Genomic DNA, 12111 nt, shown 5'->3' with positions numbered 1-12111 from the left:
TGAGCACATAAATTTCACTGGAAGGGGGGTCAATTATTTGGCGTACAGTCTCATTTTGCCTTATAAAGTCTGTGTTTGTACTGTACAGTGTACTGCTAGCTCTAGCTAATTGAAATTCAGCCCAGTACTTGAAATGAAATGAAATCTGTAAAAATTAGATAAGAAATGATATAAATAAAAGAGTAAATTTTACCTGGTATTCTAGGAGGCAGGGTATTCGCTGTCTGATTAAAATATGGAGTAGATGAGATAATAGGAAATCCTGGTGTTACAGGTCTAAATCAAAAACTTTTAATTTTAAAACAACATTCTTCAAACCATAAACTGTTCATAAAATATTTTGTTAAAATTTAATTTACTAATGAAAGTGACCTGCTACTGCTACTGCTGCCAGGTTGATTGAAATATCCATTCCTGAAAAAAAAATCTTTTTATTTTATCAGCCATAAACACAATTTTGTACTTTAAAAAACTGCCAAAAAAATATCTCAAAGATTTTTTCATTGAAATGAACTTGGAACACGTAATTTTTATTTCTTGCATTATATTTGAGGATAATTGTAGATATGATTTTAATACATTTATCATAGAAATGAATAAAAATAAAATAGCGGAAAAAAGCAATTTGTTTTTTAAAATGAAAAATAAATGCAATTATCTCGAACCTGGAGTTTATCTACTAAATATATTTTTCATTAATATACATGAACATATGTCTATATATATATNATAATAATAATAATAATAATAATAATAATAATAATAATAATAATAATAATAATAATAATAATAATAATAATAATAATAATAATAATAATAATAATAATAATAATAATAATAATAATAATAATAATAATAATAATAATAATAATAATAATAATAATAATAATAATAATAATAATAATAATAATAATAATAATAATAATAATAATAATAATAATAATAATAATAATAATAATAATAATAATAATAATAATAATAATAATAATAATAATAATAATAATAATAATAATAATAATAATAATAATAATAATAATAATAATAATAATAATAATAATAATAATAATAATAATAATAATAATAATAATAATAATAATAATAATAATAATAATAATAATAATAATAATAATAATAATAATAATAATAATAATAATAATAATAATAATAATAATAATAATAATAATAATAATAATAATAATAATAATAATAATAATAATAATAATAATAATAATAATAATAATAATAATAATAATAATAATAATAATAATAATAATAATAATAATAATAATAATAATAATAATAATAATAATAATAATAATAATAATAATTAATATAATAATAATAATAATAATAATAATAATAATAATAATAATAATAATAATAATAATGATAATGATAATAATAATAAACTGTTAACCTGATGAAACTGTTAACCTGATGGTGTTGTATAGGAATTCTTTTTGTTGACACTCGAATATATAGAGGAATTAATGTTTTCATGTTCATCAGTTTGAAAATTTTTCGATACTTTCGAAATATCATGATTATTGAATTTATTCACTGGTTTACTGTTTATTGTTGAATAACTCGAATTATTAAGCGACGCATTGTTCATAGTTAAACTATGAACACTAGAACTATTGAACATGTTCGAGCTGAGTGAGCTATTGTGAGATAAGTTCGAAATGTTTAATGAATTCGAAGATCCAGCTTCGAGTCTTTGAGGAACATGGTAGGTTTGTTTCGAGGGACTTGATTCTCTACAAAATATTTATTTGTTAAGTTAATATTTGATGCCATTTTCAAGTTCAAAGTCAAAATAAAAGTCAAGTTCAAAGTCATGATCAAAGTCAAGATAAAAGTCAAGATAAAAGTCAAGATCAAAGTCAAGATCAAAGTCAAGATCAAAGGCAAGATCAAAGTAAAGATCAAAGGCAAGATAAAAGTCAGGATCAAAGTCAAGATAAAAGTCAAGATAGAAGTCAAGATCAAAGTCAAGATCAAAGGCAAGATAAAAAGTCAAGATCAAAGTCAAGATCGAAGTCAAGATCAAAGGCAAGATAAAAAGTCAGAATCAAAGTCAAGATAAAAGTCAAGATCAAAGTCAAGATAAAAGTCAAGGTCAAAGGCAAGATAAAAGTCAAGATCAGTCAAGATCAAAGTAAAAAAAGTAAAAATCAAAGGCAAGATAAAAGTCAAGATCAAGTCAAGATCAAGTCAAGATCAAGTCAAGATCAATATTGTGAGATAAGTTCGAAATGTTTAACGAATTCAAAGATCCAGCTTCGAGTCTCAGAGGAACATGGTAGGTTTGTTTCGAGGGACTCGATTCTCTACAAAATTTTTATTTGTGAAGTTCATATTTGATGCCATTTTCAGATTCAAAGTCAAAATAAAAGTCAAGATCAAATCAAGATCAAGTCAAGATCAAGTCAAGATCAGGTCAAGATCAAGTCAAGATCAAGTCAAGATCAAGTCAAGATCAAGTCAAGATCAAGTCAAGATCAAGTCAAGGTCAAGTCAAGATGAAAGACTCAAAGACATTTATAGGAAAAAGGGATTAAAAAGATGACCTTGATGTTTCAGACATAAATACTGAGTTTCCATCACTAACATATCCATCAGTAGTCTCTGTATACCCACTTCTAGCTCGGTACAAACTGGTTTTCAATTCCTGCAGTACGCTTACTCATGTACACTTGAACTCGTTGTACATGTCTTTGAATGCATGTTGAACAATTTTAAAACTATTGGAAGAATATCATCCAAATGTAAATTATCATAAATGAAAAAAATTTAAAGTTCAGTAATCTTTGAAAAGTCACATAAAGAAAATAATCTGGATTTATTGAAATGATGCATTGTACAAGAGCTAACATTTTACTAAAAACCTAAAATACATGTATATATGTAAATGTATGTATATTTTTTTAAATTATGTTAAAAAGCGCAATTGTATTTTTAAATAATCCGCAATTGTGCAGCTGAAGAATGTCCAACATGAAACATAGTGTCCACTGTCCAGAAACTATATTAAATAAACAAAACAAAATGTTCTGAACTTATTTTATATATTAGCTATAGCTGGCCAAACGGCTGTACCGAATGGGCTGACACTTTTTTAGAGAATCCTTGAGAACCCCGGGGGTATCAAAAGCTAAACAATAGCTTTTTTCGAATTTTTTTTTCTTTCAAAATTTGATTTTAAAAGATTTCACGGGCAACGCTGAGCACTTGAGCTAGTTACGTATAAATACGCACTAAGTATGTATAAATACAACTGTTTAAAAGAAAAACAAAGTACTTCCTCCCCTCACTACTCCCTATTCTGTTCTATTCTATTCTATTCTATTCTATTCTATACAAGTGTGGAGAATTTACAAATGTGCATTAAGAAAGTAAATAGAATTTGACCTAGATACGACCCAATACATTCTATTCAAGACAGTGCACATTAATGGCATTTTTTCTTTTAAGTTGACCTTCATGATTATTTTGAATTCTATCATAATTTCCTTGAAATTCTACTTGTTAGAGTAAGGTTGCCTGAATGACAGGGTTTGAAGGATGAGCTCCAGGTTGGTTTGTTGAGCTAGAACGGGTTGGGTTTACTCCAGGTTGGTTTGAGAACTGGTGACCAGGCGGAACTAATCTTCTCTCTTGCAACTTCCTAATAAGAAATCAGATAATGTTTAATATCTATATTCCAGGACTGTCGACTGTACCCTCCATTTTACAACAGTAACCTTTAATATTTATCTGTCTATCAACGGGGACGACAATGTTGTTTTTCTAAAAGAGATAAATTCTGTGAATTTCATTCAGTGTCTCTATTCCATAATTCCGCAAGCAACTTTAAAGCAGAAATCACAGTTGACAAAGTTTCAATTTTATTTTGGAAAACAATGATATCTTCATCATCTTAGCACAGGCTAAAGGTTACCATTAACGGTAATCACACTTGTATGGGATTTCATTAGCGCCTGATCCAATCAGGGTTCAGTCATGTGTTTGGTGACTATTTTAAACCAATAGAAATTGCATAGCGGTTACATCTATTTTTCTATCTAGCTCATTATCCAATTAGAGATAAATCCTTATATCGGGGCTAAACAGTAAATAGAAATATTTACTTCTACTAAAACTACAGTGAAAATATGCTATGGAATTCTTTAAAATAAAAGGTTAATTAAAATTACTTTGATCTTCCCTCTGAACATTGTGAACAGTGTTTAACATTTAAACAAGAAATTAAGGATGAAATAATGCTGCGGCGTATCAAACTCAATTTGTGCTAAATCCTGCGAAAAATGATTTACAAAGCAACTCTGCAGCAAAATCTATGAGGTTAGAAGAATTCTATTTAAAAAAAGATTTGATTTTTAAGTGGAAGGAAGGAAAAGGAGGGTCGAAATTGAAAAAATAAAAGATGAAAAGAGAGAGAGGGGGTACATCAAGTTGATCAAATTATTATTTTAATTTTTGTCAGTTTTCAGCTAATTTCATAAAGGTCAAAGGAATTGAGTTTTTGTCACCAACCATGTTGTAAAGCTTAGATTTTTGAACCTATAAATTCTGTTAGATCAAATTATCTAAGTTTAAAATACCATCAGGTTGCATAGATATAGGAATTAGAAAATTTGAGTTTGTGGAAAAGAATCAATTCCTTCGAATACTTCATTTGGATTAAAAAACTAGTATGCTTAAAGCAATCTTTAACATTAAATTAGATTATTGGAATGTTTCTATGAGAATTTTTGAATATGTTTACGTCGCGTAAAATAATGGATTTCTTTATTCTGATCTTGTATTATTGATACCTTGAGAGGATTGTATTATAGTGCTAGAAATGAAGAAAATAGGAAAAATGTCAATATTAGAAATCCATTTTCTCTACCTTTGTTGTTTTTGCAACCATGTTTCTCTATCTTCTTCTGACCTACTCCGTTCATCCCTCAGCCCATCCAACCCATCCTCCAGGTCATCCAACCCTCGTCTCATATTCTCATCCGCCATTCCTTTCATCCCATTCATGTGTATACTAGCGTTCATACTTCGCTCAGTCTTGAATTGAGAGCCACCATTTTGAGACATACCATTTATAATTCCATTTGTCTGACCTAAAAATATAAACATTAGAAGAGCTGCATAATTTTCTCTTTTTTTGTCCAACAATTTTTTTTGGTATTTCGTTTACAATAACACTGAGGCAGAAGCCCAAAAGAGTTACGCAAAGTCGGCGTCGTAGAACAGGCTCTCTCTCTGTAGAATTACAAGATTGAGCCTTGAGGGAGAGCCTGTTCTACGCCGACTACGCGTAATTACTTAGGCCTCTGTAACGAAATACTACTAAATCTTGAAAAGACGACATCTAGTGTCCTATCTGTAATTTTAATTAATCTATGACTGTTCGATTCAATTTCTGCCTTTTTTAACAGAGTGATTTTAATCAATGATCAATCAAGCTCGAGAAACGACAGAAATTATCTCTTTTTAAAATAGAAAAAGAGCACTACTCTTCTCATGGAAGTTCTAAAGGGTACCGTTGTGAATTAGATATGAAACTCTTTAAATGGAAGATCATTTGAAAGGAACTGAGTTTTAGCCACAAATTCTGATTTTCAAATCGCTATATCTTTGCAACCTGATGGTGTTAACCTGTGATATTTCAAACTGATCTAAAATAATTCATAGTTTGAAATATCTAAGGTCTCCGACATTGAAATGCAAAGATATGGGGATAAGAAAATCAGAGTTTGTGACAAAAACTCAATTCCTTAGGTCGACATTTTATTTTTATGACAGTGAACTTGAAATTGCGATTTTTAAATTCTTAACAATTGACAAGTTTAAAACAAACATTTTTAGACTTGGCGTCCATTAACTTGGAAACTCTAGGGAAAACATTAAAATGGTAATCTCATTTTGAATATGTATATAAAGAGTGAATATCGAGATCAGGCTTGTAATAAAGTATTGCTTTCGTAAACTTATTTTCGGCAAACATGTATGATTTTATTTGTTTTGTATGCATCCTGTATTTGTTTCATTATTTTTTCTTTCTAACCTTGAAGTCAGATAAATATAATTTCAGAATAATTGATCAATTTTAAATCTGAGATTATGACTTTTAATCATCGTATTAAATGAGATTAATCATAAGATTAACCGATAATAGAAGATAAACTTTCATATCAGATAACAACATACTCTGAACAAGATTTTTGTTGAAGCTTGTTTAGGTCATCCATAAGAAAATGAGATAGATATAAAGCGTAAATCTAGGGTTGTTAATCTTTTTTTAAACGATCTAAAAAAATGATCGGTTTTCGTTTCGTTTTTTTGTGTTTAAAGGTAAAAAACGATTGGCAAAAGCAAATAAACAATTCGTTTTGATCTTTAAAAAAAAAACGAAAAAGAAACAAGGACACGATCGTTTTCTTGAAAAATGCGATAATTTTGGGAAAATAAATTGCCATATGATTTTTTAACAAAACGACGAAGTAAAACTAAAAAAAACTTTTTCGTTTTTCAATTTTGAAAAACGATCTATTTCCAAAACATTCGTTTTTGAAAACGACCGTTTCGTTTTTTCTATAACAAAACGAAACGATCGTTTTTCAAAAAAGGGAAATGATCCATCTCGACGTATACAGCAGGTTGATATTGCGGGATTTCTCTCACTGGAATAAATTGTGCAAAAAATAAAAATGATTTTTAACATTTTTAATTCACTGTTTCGTTACTTAATTTAGATAGTTTTTGATTTTAACGATAGTTTTTTTTCAGTCAGATATCCCAATTATTTTGATTGTAATTTCGATCGAAATGTTCATTATATCGACATGTTTTCGTTAATTCGATATTAGGAAGAAAATGTTAGGGTTTATTCTAACAGTTTATGAGTTAAAAGTGCTTGTTCAATGTACACCCTGTGTTGCAAAGCATAAACTTAGTTTAACCCTCTGACAGCGTGTTGTTCAGCCCCACCCTTCCTTGTTCCTTCTTATATATTCACTTCAATATTCATCATATCTTCTTCTAGTGTGCAGAAATATAAAACTTTAATACTCCATGGGTAAACAGCTTTCTCATACTTGTGCCGGTTATTGCATTAAATATTGTTTTTTGTTTCATTTTAAATATTAGATTTCGGTATTTAATGAGTTCTTGGGTGTCAATAAAGCAATGGCGGAAAAAGGGGGGGTTATGGGGGTTAATTACCCCCACTAGAATCCTGGGGGGTAATTCCCCCCCCCCCCCACTTGAATCTTGGTGTTGATTACCCCCCCCCCTAGAATGTTGTTGAGCGTAAAGCCGTGACGAATTTTCTTGAAGGAATTAGCTGTTACTTTGTTTTTGTTTTTAAAAAAAGGTTGATTTTAAAATTGAATATCTTTAAAATTTGCACGAAAATAATTTAAATGTGCAAATACTTCAGATATTTCAGATTTTAAGTCAACATATTCTAAATGATTTTAAATTCTAAAGTAATAGTCAATGTAATTATAATTAGATGTTTTTTAATAGAAAAAAGGGTATGGGCATGAAGAATACATTTTTACTTCGAAATAATGTCATTTCCATATTTTATCTATTTAAGATCTTAACATACTACATTGACGACAAGAAAATTTTAGAAATTAGAAATTAAAATATAAACAAAGACAATATTTTTTCAAAGTTTTGCAGAGTAGCTTTTCTAAAGATTTAAAAAAGGAACATCTTTTTCCTCTAAGAGTAAAGCTGTTTTTTATGTTACTTAAAATAAATTTAGGTTTTTTTTACAGATCTTTGTAGTTAATGTAAAATGAATGACTATAATTTTTTTGTTTTAAAAAAAGGTTGATTTTAAAATTGAATATCTTAAAAATTTGCACGAAAATAACTTAAATGTGCAAATACTTCAGATATTTCAGATTTTAAGTCAACATATTCTAAATGATTCTAAATACTAAATGAATAGTCAATGTAATTACAATCAAATGTTTTTTTTTAACAGAAAAAAGGGTATGGACAATGAAGAATACATTTTTACTTCTAAATAATGTCATTTCCATATTATATCTATTTAAGATCTTAACATACTACATCGACAACAAGAAAATTTTAGAAATTAGAAATTAGAATATAAACAAAGACAATATTTTTTCAAATTTTTGCAGAGTAGCTTTTCTAAAGATTTAAAAAAAGGAACGTCTTTTTCCTCTTAGAGTAAAACTATTTTTTTTGTTACTTAAAATAAATTCAGTTTTTTTACAGATCTTTGTAGTTAATGTAAAATGAATGACTATAATGAAGGATATAAAACAAGGTGAAAGCTGAAAGTTAGGAAATGAAGACTTTATGTGATGGAGTTTGTAAATGCCAGAAATAAGTGGAAAATGCAAATTAAACCCAACTAAAACCAATTATTTGATAAACAAAATATTTTTCGGGGGGGGGGGGGGAAAAAAAAAAAAAATTCCCCCCCCCCTTCAGAATTCTTATTTACGCCCCTGCAATAAAGTCTCGCATCTATTGTGGTAATCCTAAATCTTGTTCTTTAGATCAAGGATTCTGAAGTTTTATTTTTATAACTGAAGATTGAAATAATAATTTTAATTCTGACGTACATAGGGTTGCCTTGACACAAATATCCTATAGAAGCCTTGTACAATGTGTAATATACAATGTATATTAAGTAGGCTGGTAGCTGTAGGCTTGTTGTATCCCATCTACAGGAGGTTGGGAGGGGGGAGGGGGGCTTGGAGTATATTTCCCCCAAAGTTACAATATTCCATAAAATTTAATTTTAAACAATTGAATAAATGAAGATGTAACTTGCCTTGGGACAATTTCCTTTTTGGGCAGAATTAATTAATTCTTAATTCAGCTTTAACAAGTTGTCTAGTTGTCTAATTGTCTAGTTATCTAGTTATCTAGTTGCCAGCATGTCAAGTTGTCTAATTGTCTAGTTATCTAGTTGCCAGCATGTCAAATTGTCTAATTGTCTAGTTATCTAGTTGCCAGCATGTCAAATTGTCTTATTGTCTAGTTATCTAGTTGCCAGCATGTCAAGTTGTCTAGTTGTCTAATTGTCTAGTTATCTAGTTCCCGGCATGTCAAGTTGTCTAGATGTCTAATTGTCTAGTTATCTAGTTGCCAGCATGTCAAGTTGTCTAGTTGTCTAGTTATCTAGTTGCCAGCATGTCAAATTGTCTTATTGTCTAGTTATCTGGTTGCCAGCATGTCAAGTTGTCTAGTTGTCTAATTGTCTAGTTATCTAGTTCCCGGCATGTCAAGTTGTCTAGTTGTATGATTGTCTAGTTATATAGTTGCCAGCATGTCAAGTTGTCTAGTTGTCTATTTGTCTGGTTATCTAGTTGCCAGCATGTCAGGTTGTCTAGTTGTCTATTGTCTAGTTATCTGGTTGCCAGCATGTCAAGTTGTCTAAATGTCTAATTGTCTAGTTATTTAGTTGCCAGCATGTCAAGTTGTCTAGTCGTCTAATTGTCTGGTTATCTAGTTGCCAGCATGTCAAGTTGTCTAGTTGTCTATATGTCTAGTTATCTAGTTGCCAGCATGTCAAGTTGTCTAGTTGTCTATATGTCTAGTTATCTAGTTGCCAGCATGTCAAGTTGTCTAGTTGTCTAATTGTATAGTTATTTAGTTGCCAGCGTGTCAAGTTGTCTAGTTGTCTAATTGTCTAGTTATCTAATTGCCAGCATGTCAAGTTGTCTAGTTGTCTAATTGTCTAGTTATCTAGTTGCCAGCATGTCAAGTTGTCTAGTTGTGCTCTTGCTTTGTTGCCAGGATGTCTATATCAAATTTTCCAGAACTGGTAATTTTTTAACACTTCAGTTTTCTAATTGTTTATTTAGTAAACGGCCCTTTAAGATAAACTGAAGGGGGTAATGGTAAAAAGTTCTAGAATTCCAAACATCTGTAAGGAGGCGGAAAGCCTGACTTTAAGTTTAAATATCTCCACTTTTTGTAAACTACATCAGATTGATTAGTTTAGCAATTAATCAACCCGAGTTACAAGATATCTGGATACAGGGTGAATAACTGGAAACAGGGTGAATATCTGGATACAGGTGAATGTCTGTTACAGGGTGATTATCTGGAAACATGGTGAATATCTGGATACAGGTGAATGTCTGCATACAGGGTGAATATCTGGATACAGGGTGAATATCTGGAAACAGGGTGAATATGCTATTTCAATGCAAACTAACCAGGAGAAGAATTGACATTATTGGTATGACTTTTGATCTCGTTGCTCCTCTAGTTCTGATTTTACGCACAAGTAGGAGAGAAATAAATTTATAAATTTTAGTGTACTTTAAGTCTCCAGAACAAAAATGTTTTATTAATTTCGAACGTATATTTCTAGACACTCTGTAGACTTGTGTAAGTAAAAAGTGCGAGATTAGGGATAGAAATCTGTGAACACAGGTTTTTATATATTTAGGTGAGAATTGATTCCTGTCATACAAATACCCAGGGTAAGAAATAAAATTAAAGAAAATATGTAATTTTTAACATTAACAATTTTGAAAAGAACTGATTACCCGGTCGCCCTAAATATTTGCAGTCTGATGTTTTAAACCTTTGTATTTATAACTTTGACAATTTGATTAAGCAAAATAAAAAGTTTAAAATAACAAAGGTAGATACGACATCAATATTTCGTATACATGTTGTAAGCATAGGAACAGTTTCAATAAATTTGATGTCCCCCCCCCCCTCTCTAAATCTTGCTTTAGCTGTTGCGTCATCTCTAAACCCTCCTAGGCTTGTTGTAAACATTTAAAATTCTCAAGCTTAATTTTAACCCATGCTCTCTTTCATCGCAATGCTTCTGCTTTTTAAAAGAAAAAATAATCAGTTAAAGTGACGTCAATTAGTTCCTGATATATAATGTAATAAATATGATATAGTTTTTTTTCAAATTTGACCATTTTACTCACGGTTTAAGACAACTCCTGGCAATACCTAAATGTTTTTGGCGAACATTATTGATACAATATTTGCAAACAATCGAAAAAATTGGCCTTTTTATGATTTAAAAATTTAAGATGGAAATGATAAAATAGAAAGTTAGACAATTGTTTTAAGAAATTTTTCCAAAGTGCATTTGTTGGATTGCTTAAGTTGTATTGTTAAACCCCATTACCCCCCCCCCCCCTCCTTCCTAATAATGCGCATGCGTACATTCTATTATAACTCACCTTGACTATGAGTATCGGATCCTGATCTATCCCTGGTTTGTATATGGATAGTTTCACGAGTACCAATCTCATCCATCAATCCTTCTCCTCTACCCAGAGATTGAGTTCTAATCCTACCATTAACACTTTGGATCGGGATAATTCGCTCCGGGGTTCGGTTCCGGGACTCCGGGGTTAGATTCCGTACAGACAGGACGGTTCTCTCCGGAGTCCTTCTCTCCTGTAACCCTGATCTATCTAGAGACTGTGTTCGTCCTGCTCCGATCTTGGAATATATATTCTCCGTGTTGTGAACGGATTGAAAGGTTTGGGGTTGGACGAATTTCGTTGATTGATAGATCCAATTCGTCCAGGGGTTAGTCTCTCCGTCTCTACTAGACGGAGCAGGAGATACAGATTGAAGGCGTGGTGGCAGGGGGCTGGAGGGAGGCGTGTCTGAGTCCATGGGCCCGCCCATCATCCTTCTGAGTAAGGAGGGACTCTCCAAACCACGCCCCCGCCCTCCGTCCAACCCATCTCTTGAAGAACATCGTGAAGGAGCACGTGAGGACGGTCTGGAAGGATTTTGCCTGAAAAAAATATTTAAAATTAAGTTTTTAGAAAAAGTATGTTTCTTGTCGTGACCTAACTTCGTAAAGAAATCACGAAAGCCAACAATGATTTTCGTTTTTCTCTTTTAAGGATTTTTGTAAAAATATTTTTTTTTATTTCAGTTTTGTTCTATTTATTATATATATTACTACATATTAACTTGATCTGCAAACTCAACTAATGCAAATCGTATTGTTATTAAAGATTTCAGATCCAAGATATTAAGACACGAACACCTTTTAAATACTAATAGTTGTTTGCTTACTCAGTGGGCCAATGCAAATTTGCGTATGATGCGTTTAAC

At 30.6% G+C, this 12111-nt stretch overlaps 1 protein-coding gene across 1 annotated transcript in view; it reads right to left on the bottom strand.

Moving 5' to 3' along the window:
- LOC111707454 (tensin-4) overlaps positions 1-11784 on the bottom strand; it is a gene marked incomplete at its 5' end in the record, with an annotated part of 16501 nt that extends 4717 nt beyond the window's left edge. Inside the window, 7 exon segments of the mRNA XM_023480565.1 lie at positions 194-276; positions 373-427; positions 1435-1760; positions 2574-2674; positions 3547-3670; positions 4898-5120; positions 11217-11784. Of these exon segments, the coding sequence (XP_023336333.1) occupies positions 194-276; positions 373-427; positions 1435-1760; positions 2574-2674; positions 3547-3670; positions 4898-5120; positions 11217-11676 (1372 nt within the window).
- Positions 11785-12111: the final 327 nt, after the last annotated feature.

Source organism: Eurytemora carolleeae, unplaced genomic scaffold (assembly GCF_000591075.1).
Source record: "Eurytemora carolleeae unplaced genomic scaffold, Eaff_2.0 scaffold576, whole genome shotgun sequence".
NCBI classification, from domain to species: domain Eukaryota; kingdom Metazoa; phylum Arthropoda; class Copepoda; order Calanoida; family Temoridae; genus Eurytemora; species Eurytemora carolleeae.
This window is presented reverse-complemented; position numbering and strand designations above follow the sequence as displayed.